The 21,768-nt window shown below is 50.0% G+C and overlaps 1 protein-coding gene and 1 non-coding gene across 3 annotated transcripts in view; one reads left to right on the forward strand and one right to left on the reverse strand.

Annotated features, from left to right (window-relative positions):
- Positions 1-21,768, forward strand: part of AXL (AXL receptor tyrosine kinase) — a 41,748-nt gene that overhangs the window by 17,621 nt on the left and 2,359 nt on the right. Inside the window, exons 7-19 of one of the 2 annotated variants that reach the window (XM_054466069.2) lie at positions 1,461-1,671; positions 1,987-2,126; positions 2,679-2,829; positions 3,209-3,235; positions 6,397-6,529; positions 7,130-7,221; positions 12,056-12,151; positions 12,288-12,365; positions 16,188-16,280; positions 16,684-16,805; positions 17,445-17,554; positions 20,278-20,437; positions 21,323-21,459. In XM_054466069.2, coding sequence (XP_054322044.1) covers positions 1,461-1,671; positions 1,987-2,126; positions 2,679-2,829; positions 3,209-3,235; positions 6,397-6,529; positions 7,130-7,221; positions 12,056-12,151; positions 12,288-12,365; positions 16,188-16,280; positions 16,684-16,805; positions 17,445-17,554; positions 20,278-20,437; positions 21,323-21,459 — 1,550 coding nt within the window. The remainder of the gene's footprint in view (positions 1-1,460; positions 1,672-1,986; positions 2,127-2,678; positions 2,830-3,208; positions 3,236-6,396; positions 6,530-7,129; positions 7,222-12,055; positions 12,152-12,287; positions 12,366-16,187; positions 16,281-16,683; positions 16,806-17,444; positions 17,555-20,277; positions 20,438-21,322; positions 21,460-21,768) is intronic. The other variant, XM_054466070.2, reaches the window with a different exon arrangement.
- TRNAK-UUU (transfer RNA lysine (anticodon UUU)) lies at positions 5,762-5,834 on the reverse strand. Its single transcript has one exon. It is a non-coding gene; the product is annotated as a tRNA-Lys (tRNA).

Here is a 21,768-nt window from a genome sequence, read left to right on the forward strand (position 1 = left end):
AATCACGCCACTGCATTCCAGCTCAGGTGATGAAATGAAACTCATAGGCCGGGCACGGTGGCTCACACCTGTAATCCCAGCACTTTGAGAGGCTGAGGTGGGCGGATTGCCTGAGGTCAAGAGTTTGAGACCAGCCTGACTAACATGGTGAAACCCTGTCTCTACTGAAAATACAGCAATTAGTCAGGCGTGGTGGTTGCTTGAACCTAGGAGACGGAGGTTGCAGTGAGCCAAGATCTCACCACTGCACTCTAGCCTGGGTGACAGAGCAAGACTCCATCTCCAAACAAAAAGGAGAAAAGAAAAGAAAAAGAAAAAGAAAAAGAAATGAGACATATAACATGCATAATCCTCAGTGTACCTCTAGATCAAGCTCATCTAACACGTGGCCCAGGATGGCTTTGAATGCGGCCCAACACAAGTTCGTAAACTTTCTTAAAACATTATGAGATTTGTTTGTGATTTTTTTTTTTTAACTCATCAGCTATCGTTAGTGTTACTGTATTTTATGTATGGCCCAAGACAGTTCTTCTTCCACTATGGTCCAAGAAAGTCAAAAGATTGGACACCTCTGAGATTGTTTAACACACATATTCACCATGTAACCACCATCCAAATCAAGACACAGACCCTTCCAGTCCCCAAGAAGGCTTCCCTCAGGCCCCAGAGATGGCCACCCTTCTGCTTCTGGAACATTGCTTTTGCCTGTAGTATAATGTCATATAAATGGGGTCTCACAGTATTGTGCTATTATTATTATTATTATTATTATTATTTGAGACAGAGTCTTGCTCTGTTACCCAGGCTGGAGTGCAGTGGTGTGATCTTAGCTCACTGTAACCTCTGCCTCCCAGGTTCAAGTGATTCTCCTATCTCAGCCTCCCGAGTAGCTGGGATTACAAGTGAGCACCACCACACCCGGCTAATTTTTTACATTTTTGGAAGAGATGGGGCCTCACCACGTTGGCCAGGCTAGTCTCGAACTCCTAACCTCAAGTGATCGCCCACCTCGGCCTCCCAAAGTGCTGGGATTACAGGCGCGAGCCACCATGCCCAGTCTATTTGCATTATTATTGTCATCACACTACTATTATTGGTGCTGACCACCCGCCATGCACTGTGGCATCCTTTGAGCATAACTACACTTAATCTTTAAACAATCCTGTAAGGCATTTGATCCTCTAAGGCCCCATGTGCCCAAGGAAAAAACTGAGGCTCAGAGAGGGAAGAGTCTTGCCAGAGGTGGCTTTTGGAAGTGGTGACAGAACCACATTGTATACAGCCAAATGATCTCCTTGCTTTGCAAATCCAGGTGCCTGTATTATCCTAGCATGGCACTGCAACACACACACACCCTTGCAAAGTTGTGTAGTCACACCAGACCACCACCACTGGGAGCTGTGTGACCATCTCGTGTGATTGCTTGGTTGTCCTGTCCTCACACCCTTGCCTCTCCTCAGGCTGTGCTGTCAGACGATGGGATGGGCATCCAGGCGGGAGAACCAGACCCCCCAGAGGAGCCCCTCACCTTGCAAGCATCCGTGCCCCCCCATCAGCTTCGGCTGGGCAGCCTCCATCCTCACACCGCTTATCACATCCGCGTGGCATGCACCAGCAGCCAGGGCTTCTCATCCTGGACCCACTGGCTTCCTGTGGAGACGCCAGAGGGAGGTAAGAAGGGCTGGGAAGGGACACATCACCACTGCCCCACTGGACCTTGCTTACATCAGTGCCACCCCCATTGTCCCCTTTCACTCCTTTACCCCTCGTGGCCTCAATCTCCTTCCTGTACAATCTCTGACCCCTCAGCAGCACTGCCCGCTGGCCTCTCTCCCAGCCCTTCTCTCCCCTGTGCTTCCACTCATGGGAGGCCTGCACGAGTTGCCCACGTGCGTGCCCTTGGCACCCTGCACTCACTTCCTGGGAACAGGGGAGGGGGTCAGGAAGAGGTGGGGGTGCCAGCTTCCCCTCTTCCCTGTCCTCCAGTGCCCCTGGGCCCCCCTGAGAACATTAGTGCCACGCGGAATGGGAGCCAGGCCTTCGTACATTGGCAGGAGCCCCGGGCGCCCCTGCAGGGTACCCTGTTAGGGTACCGGCTGGCGTATCAAGGCCAGGACACCCCAGAGGTGGGTGCTGCTGGTGGGATTGGAGTGGAGTGGCTTGGGGAGGAGGGAGGAGAAGGTATCAGGGCAGACATGGATGGTTGTGAAGGTTGGGTAGTACACAATTGCTCTATGCCTAGGGGGCACATTCAGGGAAGGTTCACATTCACATTCTGGGGAGAATAAGGGGGTCTGAGGGAGGGCATGGGGAATGGCTGTTTTTGAACCACTGCAAAAGCATTTCAGCAGACTCATATTTACTATAACGATTTTACAGCAGATAGTTGTATAGCACCTTGGGGAAGGGGTACCTTTTCCTGATTTGCACAATGGCACTCCTATCTGGGCTAGCAATACCCTGACGTAGGGAGAGAGGATGGAAAGGGAAGCTAGAAGGGGATGGAGGGATACAGGTTAAAGGATGAGGATGAGAGATGAAGGGGAGGACAAGGAAGGATGAGGAGTTGGAGGATGGGGAGAGAGCTTTGAGAAAGAGATGGGGCGTTGAGCACGGGAGTGAAGGCTTAACAGCTGGGGGCTGAGGTTCTACTCTGATGCCACTTCTGGACCTCCTAGGTGCTAATGGACATAGGGCTAAGGCAAGAGGTGACCCTGGAGCTGCAGGGGGACGGGTCTGTGTCCAATCTGACAGTGTGCGTGGCAGCCTACACTGCTGCTGGGGATGGACCCTGGAGCCTCCCAGTACCCCTGGAGGCCTGGCGCCCAGGTAAGTCCAAAGCCATGCCCAACCTGCTTCAACCCTGTCTCTCCCTGACAGCCCTGACTTACTCCTTGTACCTTTCAGTGTTACCGCAACTTAGGCCCTGTTCCTGCCCTGAGCCTTACTGAAAGCCGCCCTCACTCCCTCACCCATGCCAACCCCTCACTCCCTTACTGGTGCCACGGCCTCACTCCTTTACCCGTGCCACACCCTCACTCCCTTACCCGTGCCACACCCTCACTTCCTTACCCGTGCCACACCGCCACTCCCTTACCCGTGCCACACCCTCACTCCCTTACCCGTGCCACACCCTCACTCCCTTACCCGTGCCACGCCAGTCTTGTCCTCTCTGAGCACGTCTCCTCTCTGTCCTTTCTTCTCACAGGGCAAGCACAGCCAGTCCACCAGCTGGGTAAGGGCTTCCACACCCCATCTCCTCCTTCCCTACCCTCAACACCTAGTGGGGCACTGTCACCATACATATTCATTGCACATCCCTTTCATGTTTCTCGAACTCATCATTCTAACCTACTCCTTGAGTTTGTCTGGTCCTTGATGGAGGTGCCTATAATGGCCTAGCATAGCACATTGTAGGTATTCAGGCAATGACAGATGGGTGGGTGGATGGATGAACAAATGGATGGATGGATGGATGGATGGATGGATAGATATATGGAGGGTGGATGGGTGTGTGGGTCAATGGATGAATAGAGGGTAGATAGGCAGGTGAACAGATACATTACTGGATGGCGAGTGGATAAATGGATAGGTAGATGGATGGGTGGGTGGATGGATGGGTGGATATATGGAGGGTGGATGGGTGGGTGGGTCAATGGATGAATAGAGGGTGGATAGGTGGGTGAACAGATAAATGACTGGATGGTGAGTGGATAAATGGATGGTAGATGGGTGGATGGATGGATGGGTGGATATATGGACGGTGGATGGATGGATGGTTGGATATATGGAGGGTGGATGGGTGGGTAGGTCAATGGATTAATAGATGGGTGGATAGGTGGATGAACAAAAGATGACTGGGTGGTAAGTGGATATATGGATGGGTGGATGGGTAGATGGGTGGATGGATGGGTGGATAGATGAATGGATGGTTGGATAAATGGATGGATGGACAGATGGATGGATTTGTGAGTGGATGAATGGATGGGTAGAAAGGTGGATGGATGGATGAATGAGGTATCCTCCTCACATCCATCCCTCTCAAATATTTCTCTAACAATTCTCAAACATTCCTCCTACACCCATTGCCCCCTCTGGGCACTATTACAGCCCACTCTTGTAACTCAACCCACTAGCCTTCAATACTCCTCACATCCCTTCCTACATTTCTTCACATACCCTTTCCATGCTCATTCCACCCTCCTTTCACATACATCCCATTATAATCCATTCCTCCCACATGACTCCCAAGGCCCATTGCACAACCACACTTCTCATTCACAAACTCTGCACACCTTGTATGCACTTACCATACCTTCCACATTGCAAACACTGAAAAACATTGTCCACAACTTTCCCACACCCGATTCTCCTTGCATGCTTATCCCACACTCCATAGACATCATTCCCTCACCCTTCACTAATCCCAACCCATCTCACTCTGCACACTCACCCTGAACCCCTTGCATACTCAGCACATAATGATCTTTATTTCTTACACACTCCATTCCACCCCTGCCCTTTTTACACCCCCTTTCTGTGCACCCCATACTCTTCATCTGTCCTTCTCACATCTTTTGCATGCTCACTGCACACTTCCCTCACACTGCAATTACATCCTTAAAATTCCTTGCTCACTCCTTGTATCTAAGACTTCATGAATACTCTTCCCACTTCACACATCCCCAACTTTTCCAGCAGCCATCCAACCCTGTATATGCTTACCATGCCCCTTTGGATATTTATTTCACCCTCATTCCTTGCTTTATGGAAACCCTTGTGGCCGGGTGCAATGGCTCACGCCTGTAATCCCAGCACTTTGGGAGGCCTGAGACAGGTGGATCAACTGAGGTCAGGAGTTCAAGACCAGCCTGGCCAACATGGCGAAAACCCATCTCTACTAAAAATACAAAAATTAGCTGGGCGTGGTGGTGCGAGCCTGTAATCCCAGCTACTCGGGAGGCTGAGGCACAAGAATTGCTTGAACCTGGGAGGCAGAGGTTACAGTGAGCCAAGATCATGCCACTATACTCCAGCCTGGGCAACAGAGCAAGACTCTGTCTCAAAAAAAAGAAAAAAGGAAAAGAAAAGAAAAGAAAAGAAAAAAATTAGCCAGGTGGCATAGACCTGCAGTCCCAGCTACTCAGGAGACATGGTGAAACCCTGTCTCTACCAAAAAAAGAATACAAAAATTAGCCAGGCATGGTGGTGCACACCTGTAATCCCAGCTACTTAGAAGCTGAGGCAGGAGATTTGCTTGAAACTGGGAGGCAGAGGTTGCAATGAGCTGAGACCGGGCCACTGCACTCCAGTCTGGGCGAAAGAGTGAGACCCTGTCTCAAAACAAACAAACAAACAAACAAACAAAAAAAGAGACAAAGAAAACCCTTTTGTAGTCATTGCATTCTCCTCAAAAGATGTTCCTTAGTCCTTTGTCCACCAGCCTTGCCCTCCTTGCACACGCTTCATGCACCATCCTACACTGCAAGGATCTTCTTCCCCACTCACCTGTTTATCTACACTCTAGTCCACCCTCCTTGCACAATCATCACATTTCTCACACTAACCTATGCTACTTGAGATTTCTCCACAACCATCTCATGTTCATCTAGCCCTCCTGGCACACTCATAACCCGTTCCACACATCTCTCCCTCCCATTCCACACTCATTGCACTCTCCTCAAATATCCATTCCACTCTTCTGTTTTTTTGGATCTTGGTGGCATAATATTTGGTAGCTTAAAGTAAGGAAAACTACAAATGTCCAAACAGGGACTTGAACCCTGGACCCTCAGGTTAAAAGTCTGATGCTCTACCACCTAAGCTATCCTGGCACTCTTTTTTTCTTTTTTTTGAGATGGAGTCTTGCTCTGTCACCCAGGATGGAGTGCAGTGGCCCAATCTCGGCTCACTGCAACCTCCACCTCCCGGATTCAAGTGATTCTCCTGCCTCAGCTTCCAAGTAGCTGGGATTACAGGTGTGCACCACCACCCCAGCTAATTTTTGTATATATATATTTTTAAGTAGAGACAGGGTTTCACCATGTCGGCCAGGCTGGTCTTGAACTCCTTGCCTCAAGTAACCCGCCTGCCTTGGCCTCCCAAAGTGCTGGGATAACAGGCATGGGCCACTACACGTGGCCTGCATCCCACTCTTAACTCACCCATCCTACAACTTTCACGCACTTCTGCTTTAACGTGCACTTGTATCACATCCATTGCATGCCCTGTCCAGCCCAGCCCATTCAGATATGTGAATGCATCCATCACACACCTCATCAAGTATGTGCACATCTTTGCTGAGGCCTTCTGCCTCCCTCCCACATCATCCCTTTGGGTCCCAGAGAGCTGGATCCAAGGCCTCATCCATGACCTGTTCCTCATACCCCCTGATAGTGAAGGAACCTTCAACTCCTGCCTTCTCGTGGCCCTGGTGGTATGTACTGCTAGGAGCAGTCGTGGCCGCTGCCTGTGTCCTCATCTTGGCTCTCTTCCTTGTCCACCGGCGAAAGAAGGAGACCCGTTATGGGTGAGTTGGAACCACATGGGGAGGCTGTGTGGCCTGGGATGGAGAGGCTGGAGGCAGGGAGGGCAGTGAGGAGGCTGGTGCAGGAGGAGTGATGACTAAGAATCAGAATGAGGGCAAGGGAAGCCAGGCGTGGTGGCTCATGCCTGTAATCCCAGCACTTTGGGAGGCCAAAGCAGGTGGATCACTTGAGGTCAGGAGTTTGAGACCAGCCTGGCCAACATGGCAAAACCCTGTCTCTACTGAAAAATGCAAAAATTAGCGGGAAGTGGTGGCACACGCCTGTGGTCCCAGCTACTTGGGAGGCTGAGGCACGATAATCACTTGAACCCGGGAGATGGAGGCTACAGTGAGCTGAGATCGCACCACTGCACTCCAGCCTGGGTGACAGAGTGAGACTCTGTTTTCAAAAAAAAGAATGAGGGCAAGGGGGTGTGTGGAATGAATGGAAGGCAGAAGGTAGCTGCCCAAGACATGCTCAGCAAATGTTAGCAGAGAGGGCAGGCAGGGCTTGAGGCTGAGATGGTGCTTGCTCAACTGCTGGTTGAGTAGGGGGTTCCACATGGTTTTTCCCTGCCCTCACCTACTCCCCCTCCCCCCCAGAGAAGTGTTTGAACCAACAGTGGAAAGAGGTGAACTGGTAGTCAGGTACCGCGTGCGCAAGTCCTACAGTCGTCGGACCACTGAAGCTACCTGTAAGTGAACCCTATGCCCCACTGCCCTGGCCTGGATCTAAAGGCTGTAGAGAATCTGGCCTGCTGGGCTTCTGTAGATGCGTGAGCCAAAAGTTTCTGAAGGCCTTGGGATACTAGAATGTCAGAACCACAGACCCTAGAAATAACAGATTTGTGGAACCACAAAGAACTTTCAAGGAATAGAATCTTAGACACAGTAAATCTTAGAAACACCAAGGCTGGGTGTGGTGGCTCATGCCTGTAATCCTAGCGCTTCGGGGGGCCGAGGTGGGAGGATCACTTGAGCCCAGGAGTTCGAGACCAGCCTGGGCAGCATGGTGAAACCCTGACTCTACAAAAAAAAAAAAAAAAAAATTAGCCAGGTATGGTGGTGTGCCCCTGTACTCCCTGCTACTTGGGAGGCTGAGGTAGGAGGATCATCTGAGCCCAGGGAGGTCGAGGCTGCAGTAAGCTGTGATCGCACCACTGCACTCCAGCCTGGGTGACAGAGCAAGACCCTGTCTCAAAAAAGAAAAAAAAAATAAAAGAAAGAAAAGAAACACCAAACCTCAGAGCCATTGGATCTTAGAAGACGTAATGATGATGATAATGATGAAGATAATGACAATCAAGAAGAAAATGATGATGTTGATGAAATAATATTGAGATTAGATGGTGATGATGTGATAATAATCCCAGGCAACCCTAGCACTACCTATGTGGCAGGCTCTGTTCTAAGCATTCTACATGTATCTCCTCGTTTAACCCTCAGAGCAACCCAAGGACACGGGTTTCTTTTTGCTTTTCTTTTTTCTTTTTTTTTTGAGACAGAGTCTCGCTCTGTCACCCAGGCTGGAGCACAGTGGCACAATCTCAGCTCACTGCAACCTCCACCTCCCGGGTTCAAGCGATTCTTATGCCTTGGCCTCCTGAGTAGCTGGGATTACAAGCGCATGGCACCACACCTGGCTAATTTTTGCATTTTTAGTAAAGATGGGGTTTTACTAACCCTGTCTTTGTTGGCCAAGCTGGTCTTGGAACTCCTGGCCTCAAGTGATCAACCTGCCTTGGCCTCCCAAAGTGCTAGGATAACAGGCGTGAGCCACCACGCCCAGCCAGAGGTGGGTTTCTTATCACCTTCACTTCACAGATGAGGCAGCTGTGGTATAGAGTGGTTAAGTCACTTGCCCAAGGCCACACAGCTTGTAAATTGGATAGCTGGGATTTGAACCCAGGCACTTTTGCTCTGAAGTCTATACTATTTTTTTTTTTTTTTTTTTTGATAGAATCTTGCTCTGTCACCCAGGATGGAGTGCAGTGGCTTGATCTTGGCTCACTGCAACCTCCGCCTCCTGGATTCAAGCGACTCTCCTGCTTCAGCCTCTCAAGTAGCTGGGACTACAGGCGCACGCCAGAACGCCTGGCTAATTTTTGTATTTTTAATAGAGACAGGGTTTCACCATATTGGCCAGGCTGGTCTCGACCTCCTGACCTCGTGATCCGCCCACCTCAGCCTCCCAAAGTGCTGGGATTACAGGTGTGAGCCACTGCGCCTGGCCTGAAGTCTGTACTCTGAACTGCCACACTCTACTACCTCTTGGAATTATAAATTGGTAGAGAGATAGAATCGATCTTGGCCTGAAAAATTATATGCATGTACTCTACACGCTTATACTTTTGAAATCATAAAATCTTAGAACTATAGACTCTCCATTAGAAGGCTGGAAAGCCATGCAAGCTGTCAGCTGAGGAGGGGATCTCAGAGGCCCAGTCAAATCTCTCCTTTCGGCTGGGTGCAGTGGCTCACGCCTGTAATCCCAACACTTTGGGAGGCCCAGGCAGGCAGACACTTGAGGTCAGGAGTTTGAGACCAGCCTGGCCAACATGGTGAGACCCTGTCTCTACTAAAAATACAAAAATTAGCCAGATGTAATCTGTAATCCCAGCTACTTGGGAGGCCGAGGCAGGAGAATCGCTTGAACCTGGGAGGCAGAGGTTGCAGTGAGCCGAGATCGTGCCACTGCACTCCAGCCTGGGTGATAGAGCAAGACTCTGTCTCAAAAAAAAAAAAAAAAAAAAAGGAATCTCATCTTTCCAGTTAGTGAAACTGAAATCCAGAAAGAAAATGGAAGAGCTAGGTCTCTTCCTAGCACACAGCGAGAAAGCCACCAGGGCCCCAGGGGGATGTTTGGAAAGGGCTGGGAAAGACATTTATTTAAGAAGAGAAGGAAGAAGCAACGATGTCCCAATGATTTAACTGAGTAACATACAGCAGCCATTCTCAGGGTGTGAGCCTGGTCCCCTGTGGTCCCTGAGACCTTTGCAGGGGGCCCATAAGGTCAAATCTATTTTCATACTATTACCAAGACATTATTTGCCTTTTGCGTTCTCATTCTCTCATGAGCATTCAGCGCAGTTTTCCAGAGGCTCCCTGATGTGGGATGATGTCATCCAACACTCTGACAGCTGATGGACCTTGTACTTGTATATTCTTGTTTTAAAAATGTCAGGCTGGGCGCAGTGGCACATGCCGGTAATCCCACCACTTTGGGAGGCCAAGGTGGGCAAATTGCTTGAGGTCAGGAGTTTGAGACCAGCCTGACCAACATGGTGAAACCCCATTTCTACTAAAATACAAAAAATAGCTTGGTGTGGTGGTGCATGCCTTAATCCTAGCTACTTGGGAGGCTGAGGAAAGAGAATTGCTTGAACCCGGGAGGCGGAGGTTGCAGCCAGCTGAGATTGTACCACTGGACTCCAGCCTGGGCAACAGAGTGAGACTGTCTCAAAAAAAAAAAAAAAAAAAAAAAATTAAATAAACCTGATAGGCTTTCTTTTGAGGCCCGGGAGTTTGAAACCAGTGTGGGCAACATGGCAAAACCCCATCTCTATATGAAAAAAAAAAAACACACAAAAATTTGCCAGGTGTGGCGGTGTACTCTTATAATTCCCACTGCTCAGGAGGGTGAGGCAGGAGAATCACTTGAACCTGGGAGGCGGAGGTTGCAGTGAGCTGAGATTATGCTACTGCACTCTAGCCTAGGCAACAGAGCGAGACTCGGTTTCAAAAAAAAAAAAAAATTTTCTTTTTTTAGAGATGGGGTCTGGCTTTGTTGCCCAGGCTGATCTCCAACTCCAGGCCTCAACTGGTCCTCCTTCCTTGGCCTCCCGAGTTGCTGGGATTACAAGTGTGAACCACTGTGCCCAGCTAGTTTTATTTTTGAATACAGAAATATTGATATATATGTAACATAAACAAAAGCTCTTTCTAGTCCTCAATAATTCTAACAATGTAAAGGTGTCCTGATGTCAGTTTGTTTGAGAATGATTATATCACAAAGAAAATGGATAAATTACAATTACACCCAACAACAACTAAATTAAAATGTCGAGTGAAAGAAGCCAGACACAAAAGAGAATATACTACGTGATTCCATTTTTATAACATTTCAAAACTAATTGATTGTAACAGAAATCAAGAAAGTGGCTACCCCTGGGAGGGCAGGTCATGTTCTGTTCTTGGCCTGAGTGCTAGTTACACATTTGTGTTTGATTTGTGAAAATCCACTGAGTTGGCCGGGTGTGGTGGCTCACGCCTGTAATCCCAACACTTTGGGAGGCCAAGGTGGGCAGATCACCTGAGGTCGGGAGTTCCAGACCAGCCTGACCAACATGGAGAAACCCCGTCTCTACTAAAAATACAAAATTAGCCGGGCGTAGTGGCACATGCCTGTACTCGGGAGGCTGAGGCAGGAGAATCGCTTGAACCTGGGAGGCGGAGGTTGCGGTGAGCCGAGATTGAGCCATTGCACTCCAGTCCGGGCAACAGGAACGAAACTCCATCTCAAAAAAAAAAGAAAAGAAAATCCACTGAGTTGCTTACTTATGATTTGTGCAGATTATACTTCAATAAAAAGAAATTTTGTGTGTGTGTGTGTTTTGTTTGAGATGGGGTCTTGCTCTGTCACCCAGGCTGGGGTGCAGTGGCATGAGCTCAGCTCACTGCAACCTCCACCCCTGGGCTCAAGTGATCCTCCAACCTCAGCCTCCTGAGTAGCTGGGACTATAGGTGCATGCCACCACACATAGCTAGCTTTTGTATTTTTTTGTAGAGACGAGGATTCGCCACATTGCCCAGGCTGGTTTTGAATTCCTGGACTCAAGTGATCCACCGACCTCTGCCTCCCAAAGTGCTGGGATTACAGGCATGAGCCACTGCGTCCAGCAAAAGAAATATTTTTATTTTATTTTATTTTATTTTATTTCATTTTATTTTATTTTTGAGACAGAGTCTTGCCCTGTCACCCAGGCTGGAGTGAAGTGGTACGATCTCAGCTCACTGCAACCTCTGTCTCCTGGGTTCAAGTGATTTTCCTGCCTCAGCCTCTCCAGTAGCTGGGACTACAGGCATGTGCCACCACACACGGCTAATTTTTGTATTTTTTTGTAGAGACAGAGATTCGCCATGTTGCCCAGGCTGGTCTTGAACTCCTGGCCTCAAGTGATCCACCTACCTCTGCCTCCCAAAGTGCTGGGATTACAGGCATAAGCCACTGTGCCCAGCAAAAGAAATATTTTTAACAACTGGTACAGCAGGGCACTGACCCATCAGGGTGCCCACTGGAGCAAGAGTGTGGCCAGGCTTTACCCCTTTAGTTCCCTTTGAGGGAAGGTTCAGGGGGTCCAGAGGAAGAGCTGGGGTGGAAGTGGTGGGGTGCTCAGGGCAGTAGCTAATTTTAAATCAGTGCAGAAGTATGTCAGTGTTTCAACAATGGGTCTATCCCTACTGGTGGGTGAATGTCACCTGAATGTCAGCCCTGTCCCATGACTCTGTCCACCCCAAACTTGCATGCAGTGAACAGCCTGGGCATCAGTGAAGAGCTGAAGGAGAAGCTGCGGGATGTGATGGTGGACCGGCACAAGGTGGCCCTGGGGAAGACTCTGGGAGAGGGTGAGTCCCCCCGCAGCATACACACATCCTTCTGAACTTCTGAGATCCTGCACTTCCACACTCCCACCCCCCAACTATAGGAAATACAGTCCCCATGGGCCCTCTGAGGTCAGTGTCTCCCTCTGGCCCCCCACAGGAGAGTTTGGAGCTGTGATGGAAGGCCAGCTCAACCAGGACGACTCCATCCTCAAGGTGGCTGTGAAGACGATGAAGAGTGAGTTACGTGCACACGTGTAGGACCCCCAGCCCCTTCCCTAAGCCCCTGAGACAGAAGAGAGCAGAAAAGTTAACAGCAAGTTAGCCATAGCCTAGAACTTCTGGTGTTTCCAGATAGGCAGTGGAGCCCCTGCCAGGTACCTCAATAGAAGGAATTGAATATGGGAAGATTAGTACAAAGGTGGGAGATGGGTTGAAGGAACAACTGGGGGTAGGGAGGGAAACCAGAGATGAGCAGCAGCAGGAAGTCACTTTCCCCGCTAGGCCTGAAGGGTAGAGGGAGCAAGTGGTGTTACCAGAATCCACAGCTAGGGACACCAGGCAGGAGTTGGTATCACAGAGTTACAGGCTGCTCTGTGGGAGCTAAAAACCTAGAAGAGCACTTTGGGAGGCCGAGGCAGCAGATCGCTTGAGTCCAGGAGTTTGAGACCAGCCTAGGCAATATGGTGAAACCACATGTCTATGAAAAAAAAAAATAATAATAGTAACAAAAAATTAGCTGGGCATGGTGGCACACGCCTGTAGTCCCAGCCTCTTGGGAGGCTGAGGTGGGAGAATCGCTTGAGTCTGGGAGGCAGAGGTTGCAGTGAGCTATGATCATGCCACTGCACTCCAATCTGGGTGACAGAGTGAGACCTTGTCTTGAAAAAATAAAACACACATGGCTGGGCATGGTGGCTCATGTCTGTAATCCCATCACTTTGGGAGGCCAAGGCGGGTGGATCACCTGAGGTCAGGAGTTCGAGACTGGCCTGATCTACATAGTGAAACCCCACCTCTACTAAAAATACAAAAATTAGCCAGGCTTGGTGGCAGGCACCTGTAATCCCAGCTACTCGGGAGGCTGAGGCAGGAGAATCGCTTGAACCCTGCAGGCAGAGGTTGCAGTGAGCCGAGATCGTGCCACTGCACTCCAGCCTGGGTGACAGAGCGACACTCCGTCTGGAAAAAAAAAATTAAAACACACACACGCACACATGGGAGACACAACCACCACCAAGGGAATACCAGAAGCAGAGAGACGTGAAATACCCTGGCTTTTCCCTTTCTCCCCGCTACCTGCCAGTCTCCCATCAGGGCCTACCTCCCATTGGCAAATCCCAAGAGGAAACCACTAGGAAAGGGAGCCTGGGAAATGTAGTTTTCAGGGGCCAGCCCACTGTGATACTTAGTGGAGCAGGAGAAGCTCTAGAATGAGGCATACCTGGCTGAATCATTTACCAGCTATGCGATCTCAGGCAAATGACTTTCCCTCTCTGAGCCTCCCACCTGTCATCTGGAAAAGAGGACCCTAATGTCCCCACCTTCCAAAGCTGTTGTGAGGCAAAGCACTTCATGCTGAGGGTGGCAAGTAGGACATGCTTGTTAATGTGGAGTAGGACTATATTATTTACATCATCAGAGAGGGCAGGAGGCATTTCAGGGTTACACAGCACAGGAAGTCCAGGGCTAAGTTCTTCACACACAGGGAAGGAGAAGCATAGGGGGTTCAGATTGGGGCTGGTGGTGAGTACAGAATGATCCTTTCTGAATTACAGGGCTTAAAAGCTTGGGCTATGAAGTCATTACCCACTCTTTCATTCATTATTGAGCACCTCTTGTGTACCAGGTTATTTTGTTTGTTTGTTTTGCTTTGTTTTGTTTTGTTTTGAGGAGAAGTCTCACTCTGCCGTCCAGGCTGGAGTGCGGTGGTGTGATCTCGGCTCACTGCAACCTCCGCCTCCTGAGTTCAAGCGATTCTCCTGCCCCAGCCTCCCAAGTAGTTGGATTACAGACGCGTGCCACCATGCCCAGCTAATTTTTATATTTTTAGTAAAGATGGGGTTTCACTATGTTGGCCAGGCTGGTCTCAAACTCCTGACCTCAGGTGATCTGTCCGCCTTGGCCTCCCAAAGTGCTGGGATTACAGGCATGAACCACTGCACCCAGCCTCAGGTTATGTTTTTTGTTTTTTTGTTTGTGTTTTTTGAGACAGAGTCTCACTCTGTCACCAGACTGGAGTGCAGTGGCATGACCTCAGCTCACTGCAACCTCCGCCTCCTGGGTTCAAGCGATTCTCCTGCCTTAGCCTCCCGAGTAACTGGGACTACAGGTGTGCGCCACCACGCCCACCTAATTTTTGTGTTTTTAGTAGAGACAGGGTTTCACCATGTTGGCCAGGATGGTCTCTATCTCTTGACCTCATGATCCACCTGCCTCGGTGTCCCAAAGTGCTGGGATTACAGGTGTGAGCCACCGTACCCGGCCTACGTTTTTTGTTTTTTGAGACAGAGTCTTGCTCGTCACCCATGCTGGAGAGCAGTGGCAGGATCACAGCTCACTGTAGTCTCAACCTCTGAGGCTCAAGCAATCCTCCCCACTCAGCCTCCCACTGGTTATAGTCTTGGCCTGGGTCTGAATCCCAGCCGTGCAACCTTGGGCAAGTCATTTTGCCTCTGTGAGCCACAGTGTCCTGAACTGTTAAATGGGATGATACTTGTTTGGGTCCCCAGGGCAGGTAGAGAAGTGCTGGGAAGCAGCCTTGGTGGTTGTGAGCAGGTGGACCCTGGAGCCAGACTACCCGGGTTTGAGATCTGCCTCTTCCACCTCCAAGCTGTGTGTTCCCTTAGGCAGACTCCTAACCTTTTTGTGCTTTGCTTTCTTCATCTTTAAAATAGAGATAGGCCAGGGACAGTGGCTCATGCCTGTAATCCCAGTGCTTTGGGAGGCCGAGGTGGGAGGATCACTTGAGGCTGGGAGTTTGGGACCAGCCTGGACAACATAGCAAGACTCCCTCTCTTAAAAAATTGGCCAGGCACGGTGGCTTACACTTGAAATCCTAACACTTTGGGAGGCCAAGGCAGGCAGATCACTTGAGGTGGGGAGTTTGAGACCAGCCTGGCCAACATGGTGAAAACCCGTTTCTACTAAAAATACAAAAATTAGCTGGGCATGGTGGTGCATGCCTGTAATCCCAGCTACTCGGGAGGCTGAGGCACGAGAATCTCTTGAACTGGGGAGACAGAGGTTGCAGTGAGCCAAGATTGCGCCATCGCACTCAAGCCTGGGGGACAAGGGCGAAACTCCATCTCAAAAAAAAAAAAAAAAAATTATCCGGGATGGTGGTGCGTGCCTGTGGTCCCAGCTACTCAGGAAGGCAAGCCTAGGAGTTCGAGCCTACAGTGAGCTGTGATTGCTGGATCGCATCCATCCTGGGTGACAGCGCAAGACCCTGTCTCAAAAAAACAAAAACAAAAACAAAAACAAAACAAAAACCAATAAAATGGGAATGATAATAGTAGCACCTGAGAAGATTAAATGAGTTAATATATATAAAGTTGGCCAAGCGCGGTGGCTCACGCCTCTAATCCTAGCACTTTGGGAGGCCGAGGCGGGCAGATCATGAGGTCAGGAAATCAAGACCATCCTGGCTAACAAGGTGAAACCCTGTCTCTACTAAAAATGCAAAAAATTAGCCGGGTGTGGTGGCACACGCCTGTAGTCCCAGCTACTCGGGAGGCTGAGGCAGGAGAATTGCTTGAACCTGAGAGGCAGAGGTTGCAGTGACCCGAGATCAAACCACTGCACTCCAGCCTGGGCAACAGAGTGAGACTCCATCTCAAAAATAAATAAATAAATAAAATAAATATATATATACACATACACACACACACACACACACACACACACACACACACATATAAAGTGCTGAGTACGGCACCTGGTACTTACTAATCGTGTTTGATGAAGATGAATGATGATGATGATGATGGAGTGGAGGTGTAGAGAGAGTCCTCCCTCTCCTCCCCTCCTCCTCACCCACCTGTCTCTCTCCCTCAAGTTGCCATCTGCACGAGGTCAGAGCTGGAGGATTTCCTGAGTGAAGCGGTCTGCATGAAGGAATTCGACCATCCCAACGTCATGAGGCTCATCGGTGAGAGAGGGGCACATTCAAGGGGTCTACAAGCCCCATGGGGGCCATAGCAGAGGGAAGAGCCCTGCTTCTGGCCCTGGGAAGATCAAACTTCCAGGCTTCCTGCTCCCCGCTCCTTCAGGGTCAGCAAGCTTCCCCCTCCTAGTCTCCCTCAGCTTGGAATGTGACCTCTGACCATTCCCAGAAATAGCTGAGGTCCCCAGGAGGGCTCCGGAAACGTCCCTGGGAACTCTGCTGGAAATGGCTTCTCTGCAGCTTGGTCCTTGCCACCACCACTACCCCCCAAACAATATGGTGGCCAGATTGGATGGGGGGTGAGAAGGAGAGGCTCGAGGCTGGCTGGTGGGGGGCTTGGCTTCCCCTTCTGGCCAGCAGGAGTGACAGGGCTACCTGGGGGGCTCAGGTGTCTGTTTCCAGGGTTCTGAAAGAGAGAGCTTCCCAGCACCTGTGGTCATCTTACCTTTCATGAAACATGGAGACCTACACAGCTTCCTCCTCTATTCCCGGCTCGGGGACCAGCCAGTGGTAAGGGGCGTTTAATCATCCAGTCTACAAATATTAACTGAGCATCTATCAGGTACCCAGTGCTGCTCAGACCCTGGGAAGACCACGGTGACCAGGAGCTTGCTCTCCTGGAGCATGTCTTCCAGCAGGGGAGGGGTGGATGATAAACAAGCTAATAAATACCTAAGCGAGATGATTTAAATGTTTAAGTGCTAGGAAGGAAATACAGTAGGACGGAAGATAAGGAGGCCAGGCAGTGAATTTGGCTGGACGCGGAAGATCTTGCCGAGGAGGTGACCGTGAAGGAGTTGGGGCTGGGGGGATGTCTGGAGATCTGGGCAGGAAGCGACCCCAACAGAGTGCACAGCATAGGCAAAGGCTCGGAGGTGGGAATGATCATCATTTGTCTGAAGACCAGACAGGAGTCTGGTGGGAGTGTCAGTCAAGGGCAAGAACATAGGCAATCAAGTCCAAGAGGAAGGCTGGAGCAAGTTTACAGGTTTACAGGACCTTGCAGGCCTTGGAGAGGGGTTGGGTTGAATCGTCCGGGCCATGGGAAACCACTGCGGGCAGAGCTAGGCTTGCACAGAGGGATGGAGGGAGGAGGGATCGCATCAAGGACTCTCTTGACCTTTCCTCCCACCTGCCTTGGCTCCCCAGTATCTGCCCACTCAGATGCTGGTGAAGTTCATGGCGGACATCGCCAGTGGCATGGAGTATCTGAGTACCAAGAGATTCATACACCGGGACCTGGCGGCCAGGAACTGCATGTGAGTGTCTTTCAGGGACACCTCCCGCTGCTCCTGCACTCCCTGAGGGAGTTCCCTCCCTCCTTCTTAGGATGGAAGCAGGGCTAGACACCTGCTGAGGGCAGGTCAGAACTCAGGACCAGGAAAGTCAGTAAGGGGGTCTGGGAAGGCTTCCTGGAGAAGGTGAGTCCTGAACTGAGATCTGGAAGGAGCATTTGGATGCGGAGAGGGAAGAGACCAGAAGGTGGGCTCAGTGCACAGCATGAGGTGAGCAAAGGGGCTGAGGTGACCGATGGGGCTGGGGACATGTGAGCTGCATCTCTGTCCCGCTCCATGCTGGGTGTCTTGCCTGGGGCTGTCCTTTGGAAGCAGCCACACTGGATAAGAAAACCAAACTCCTCACCAATGGACAAGCAGAAAATATGCCAGATGGGGCGCAGTGGCTCACGCCTGTAATCCCAGCACTTTGGGAGTCTGAGGCGGGTGGATCACTTGACGCCAGGAGTTCGAGACCAGCCTTGGTGAAACCCCCTGTCTACTAAAAATACAAAATTCAGCCGGGTGTGGTGGTGTGCACCTGTAATCCCAACACGAGAATTGCTTGAACCCAGGAGGCGGAGGTTGCAATGAGCCGAGATCGCATCACTGCACTCCAGCCTGGGCGACAGAGCAAGACTCTGTCTCAAAAAAAAAAGGAAAGAAAGAAAGAAAAAAGAAAATAGTAACCTGTAGTCCCAGCCATTCCCAAGGCTGAGGTGAGAGGATTGCTTGAGCCTTGAGACCAGCCTGGGTAACAACAACGAGACACCATCTCAAAAAAAAGAAAAAGAAAAAAGAAAAGAAAGAACAAAAAATCCCCCAAAAGCCAGAATAGAGAATAGAGGGTAAAGGGAGGGTAGAGGGTGGAGGGAATGGAACTACAGAGTTAGAACATTAGTCTCAGCCAGGTGCAGTGGCTCACATCTATAATCCCAGCCCTTTGGGAGGCTGAGGCAGGAGGATCACTTGTACCTAGGAGTTCAAGACCAGCCTGGGCAACATAGTGAACCCTGTCTCTACAAAAAATAAATTAGCTGGGCATGGTGGTGTATACCTGTGGTCCCAGCTACTTGGGAGGCTGAGGTGGAAGGATTGCTAGAGCCCAGGAGGTTGAGGCTGAAGTCAGCCATGATGGTATCACTTCACTACTGCCTGGGCAACAGGGCAAGATCCCATCTCAAAAAAAATTTATGTATATTTTACATACACTAAAATATACACATGCAGCTCAGCTCGATGAATTTTTATGGGTGTAGACCCATGTAACCACTAGATCAAGGTAAAGAATATTTCTTAGCCCCAGCAGGCTCCTTCATGCCTCTTCCTCTTCCCAATCACTACCGCCAAGTGGTACCCACTATCCTGACTTCTCAGTGCTAGTTTCGCCTGTTCTGAAAAGTCATACAAATGGGATCACGCAGTTTGTACTGCTTTGTGTCTGGCTTCTGTGGCTCAGCATGATGTTTTTGAGATGAATCTGTGTAGGGGTAGTTTGCTCTTTTTCTTTGCTGTGTGGTATGGTATTCCATCATATGAATGTCCTATGGATTTTCTTTTCTTTTCTTTTTTTCTTTCTTTTCTTTCTTTTTCTCTCGTCCTACTTTCTTTTCTTTCTTTCTCTTTCTTTCTCTCTTTCATCTCCTTCCTTCCTTCCCTCCCTCCCTCTCTCTTTCCCTTTCTTTCCCTTTTTTTCTTTCTTTTCTTTTTTGTTTTGACAGAGTCTTACTCTGTCCTTTAGGGTGGGGTGCAGTGGCATGATCATAGCTCACTGTAGCCTCCAACTCCTGGCTCAAGCTATCCTTCTGCCTCAGCCTCCTAAGTAGCTGGAACTACAGACATGTGCCACCATGTCCAGCTAATTTTTAAATTTTTTTGTAGAGACAGGGTCTTGCTTTGTTTTCCAGGCTGGTCTTGAACTCCTAGCCTCAAGTGATCCTCCCGCCTTGGCCTCCCAAGGTGCTGAAATTACAGGCTTGAGCCACTGTGCCTGTTTTTGTTTTGTTTTGTTTTGTTTTTGAGATGGAGTCTCACTCACTCTGTTGCCCAGGCTGGAGTGTAGTGGCGTGATCTCAGCTCACTGCAACCTCCGCCTACTGGGTTCAACTGATTCTCTTGCTTCAGCCTCCCAGGTAACTGGGATTTCAGATGTGCACCAACACACCTAGCTAATTTTTGTACTTTTAGTAGAGACAGAGTTTCACCATGTTGGCCAGGCTGGTCTCGAACTCCTGACCTCAAGTGATCCACCTGCCTTGGCTTCCCAAAGTGCTGGGATTACAGGTGCGAGCCACCATGCCCAGCCATGTTCTGTTTCTTAATCTGGGTGCTGGTTACGTGTGTGTGTGTGTGTGTGTGAAAATTCAGTGAGCTGCTCACTTATGACTTGTGCACATTTTCATATGTACAGTATACTTCAAGAAAAAAAAAATTCATCAAGTAATCAAACCCAAGAAAGGATCTTAGAATATAGCAAAGAGCCAAAGTTGGGAAGTCCTGAGGAAGCCCTTTGTCCCATCCTTACTTGGCAGAGTGAATAAGAAGTAAAGCAGTTCCCTTCTGGACTGGGATGAAGGTTTGGGAGACAGATCCCCACCCGCAGCCAGGACAGTGAGGGGAGGAGGTGCGGATGTGTCTGAGAGCCAGGGCAGGCTTCCTGGTGGAGGTGACCGATGCCCTGACCCTGTTCCTTTCCCCAATCCAAACAGGCTGAATGAGAACATGTCCGTGTGTGTGGCGGACTTCGGGCTCTCCAAGAAGATCTACAATGGGGACTACTACCGCCAGGGACGTATCGCCAAGATGCCAGTCAAGTGGATTGCCATTGAGAGTCTAGCTGACCGAGTCTACACCAGCAAGAGCGATGTGGTACGTGCACTCCCGCCAAGAGTGGGGAACCATGGGAGGGCATGGCCTGACCATCACACACTATGCCTGGGTGGCTGTGGATGCAAGGGTCACAGGGACATGTGGGCTTCCCTTTGCAGGGGCTTGTCCACATGGGCTGGGCATGTCTTGGGGTATGGTGGGCATCTCTGAATAGTGGTGTGTACATGCCCAGGATAAATACAGGCCCACGTGTGCATGGTAGCAGTGTAGACAGTTTAGGTTAGAAGAAGCTGCAGTGATTATGCGTGCATGTGCACACACTCATAGAATGTGGACAGTCAGGGTGTGCACAGTGGCACATGAGCTCATGTGTCCATGAAGTGTGTATATGTGTGTGATGGTGAGCATGTGTATGCAGCCACAAAAGTTACTTATTCATGTGTATACCTGTGTCAAATTTATATATATATATATATTTTTTTTTTCTTTTTTTGAGATGGAGTCTTGCACTGTCACCCAGGCTGCAGTGCAATGGCATGATCTTAGCTCACTGCAAACTCTGCCTCTCGGGTTCAAGCAATTCTCCTGCCTCAGTCTCCCAAGTAGCTGGGATTACAGGCACCCACCACCATGCCTAGCTAATTTTTGTATTTTTAGTAGAGACGGGGTTTCACTATATTGGCCAGGCTGGTCTCAAACTCCTGACCTCAGGCGGTCCGCCCACCTCAGCCTCCCAAAGTGCTGGGATTACAGGTATCAGCCACCGCACCTGGCTAAAGTATTATGTTTCTATGAATACTTGTGACGCTCCCAGAGGATGGTTGTGAACATGTGTACATAAGTGTGGGTGTACCCATGAACCTGGGTATTGGTGCGGGTGATTCTGTGCAGGAGAGACCGTCTAACTCCCTCTGCCCCTCACAGTGGTCCTTCGGGGTGACAATGTGGGAGATTGCCACAAGAGGCCAAACCCCATATCCAGGCGTGGAGAACAGCGAGATTTATGACTATCTGCGCCAGGGAAATCGCCTGAAGCAGCCTGCAGACTGTCTGGATGGACTGTGAGGACCCTTAGGTTTCCCCCAACCCAGAATTCATTCCAAACCCTGACTACCCTCACATGGCCCTCACAGGTCCAGGACTCTCTATAACCCAGACAGAATCCCTGAGAATGCTGAGTGACCCACTTACCCCTCACCAATGCTCTGAGTAGGACCACCACTAGCCAGTGGGGTGCAGATCAGCTAAAGGCACCCTTTCCTCCTTTGTCTGTGTCTGGGATGCGGGCTGAATCAGCCCCCTGGCTCCTCACCCCCAAGCCAGGTATCCTTGGGTAGTGAATAACAGCACAGTCTTACCTGGTGGCCCTG

The sequence above is a fragment of the Pongo pygmaeus genome, chromosome 20 (genome assembly GCF_028885625.2).
Source record: "Pongo pygmaeus isolate AG05252 chromosome 20, NHGRI_mPonPyg2-v2.0_pri, whole genome shotgun sequence".
Lineage (NCBI taxonomy): Eukaryota > Metazoa > Chordata > Mammalia > Primates > Hominidae > Pongo > Pongo pygmaeus.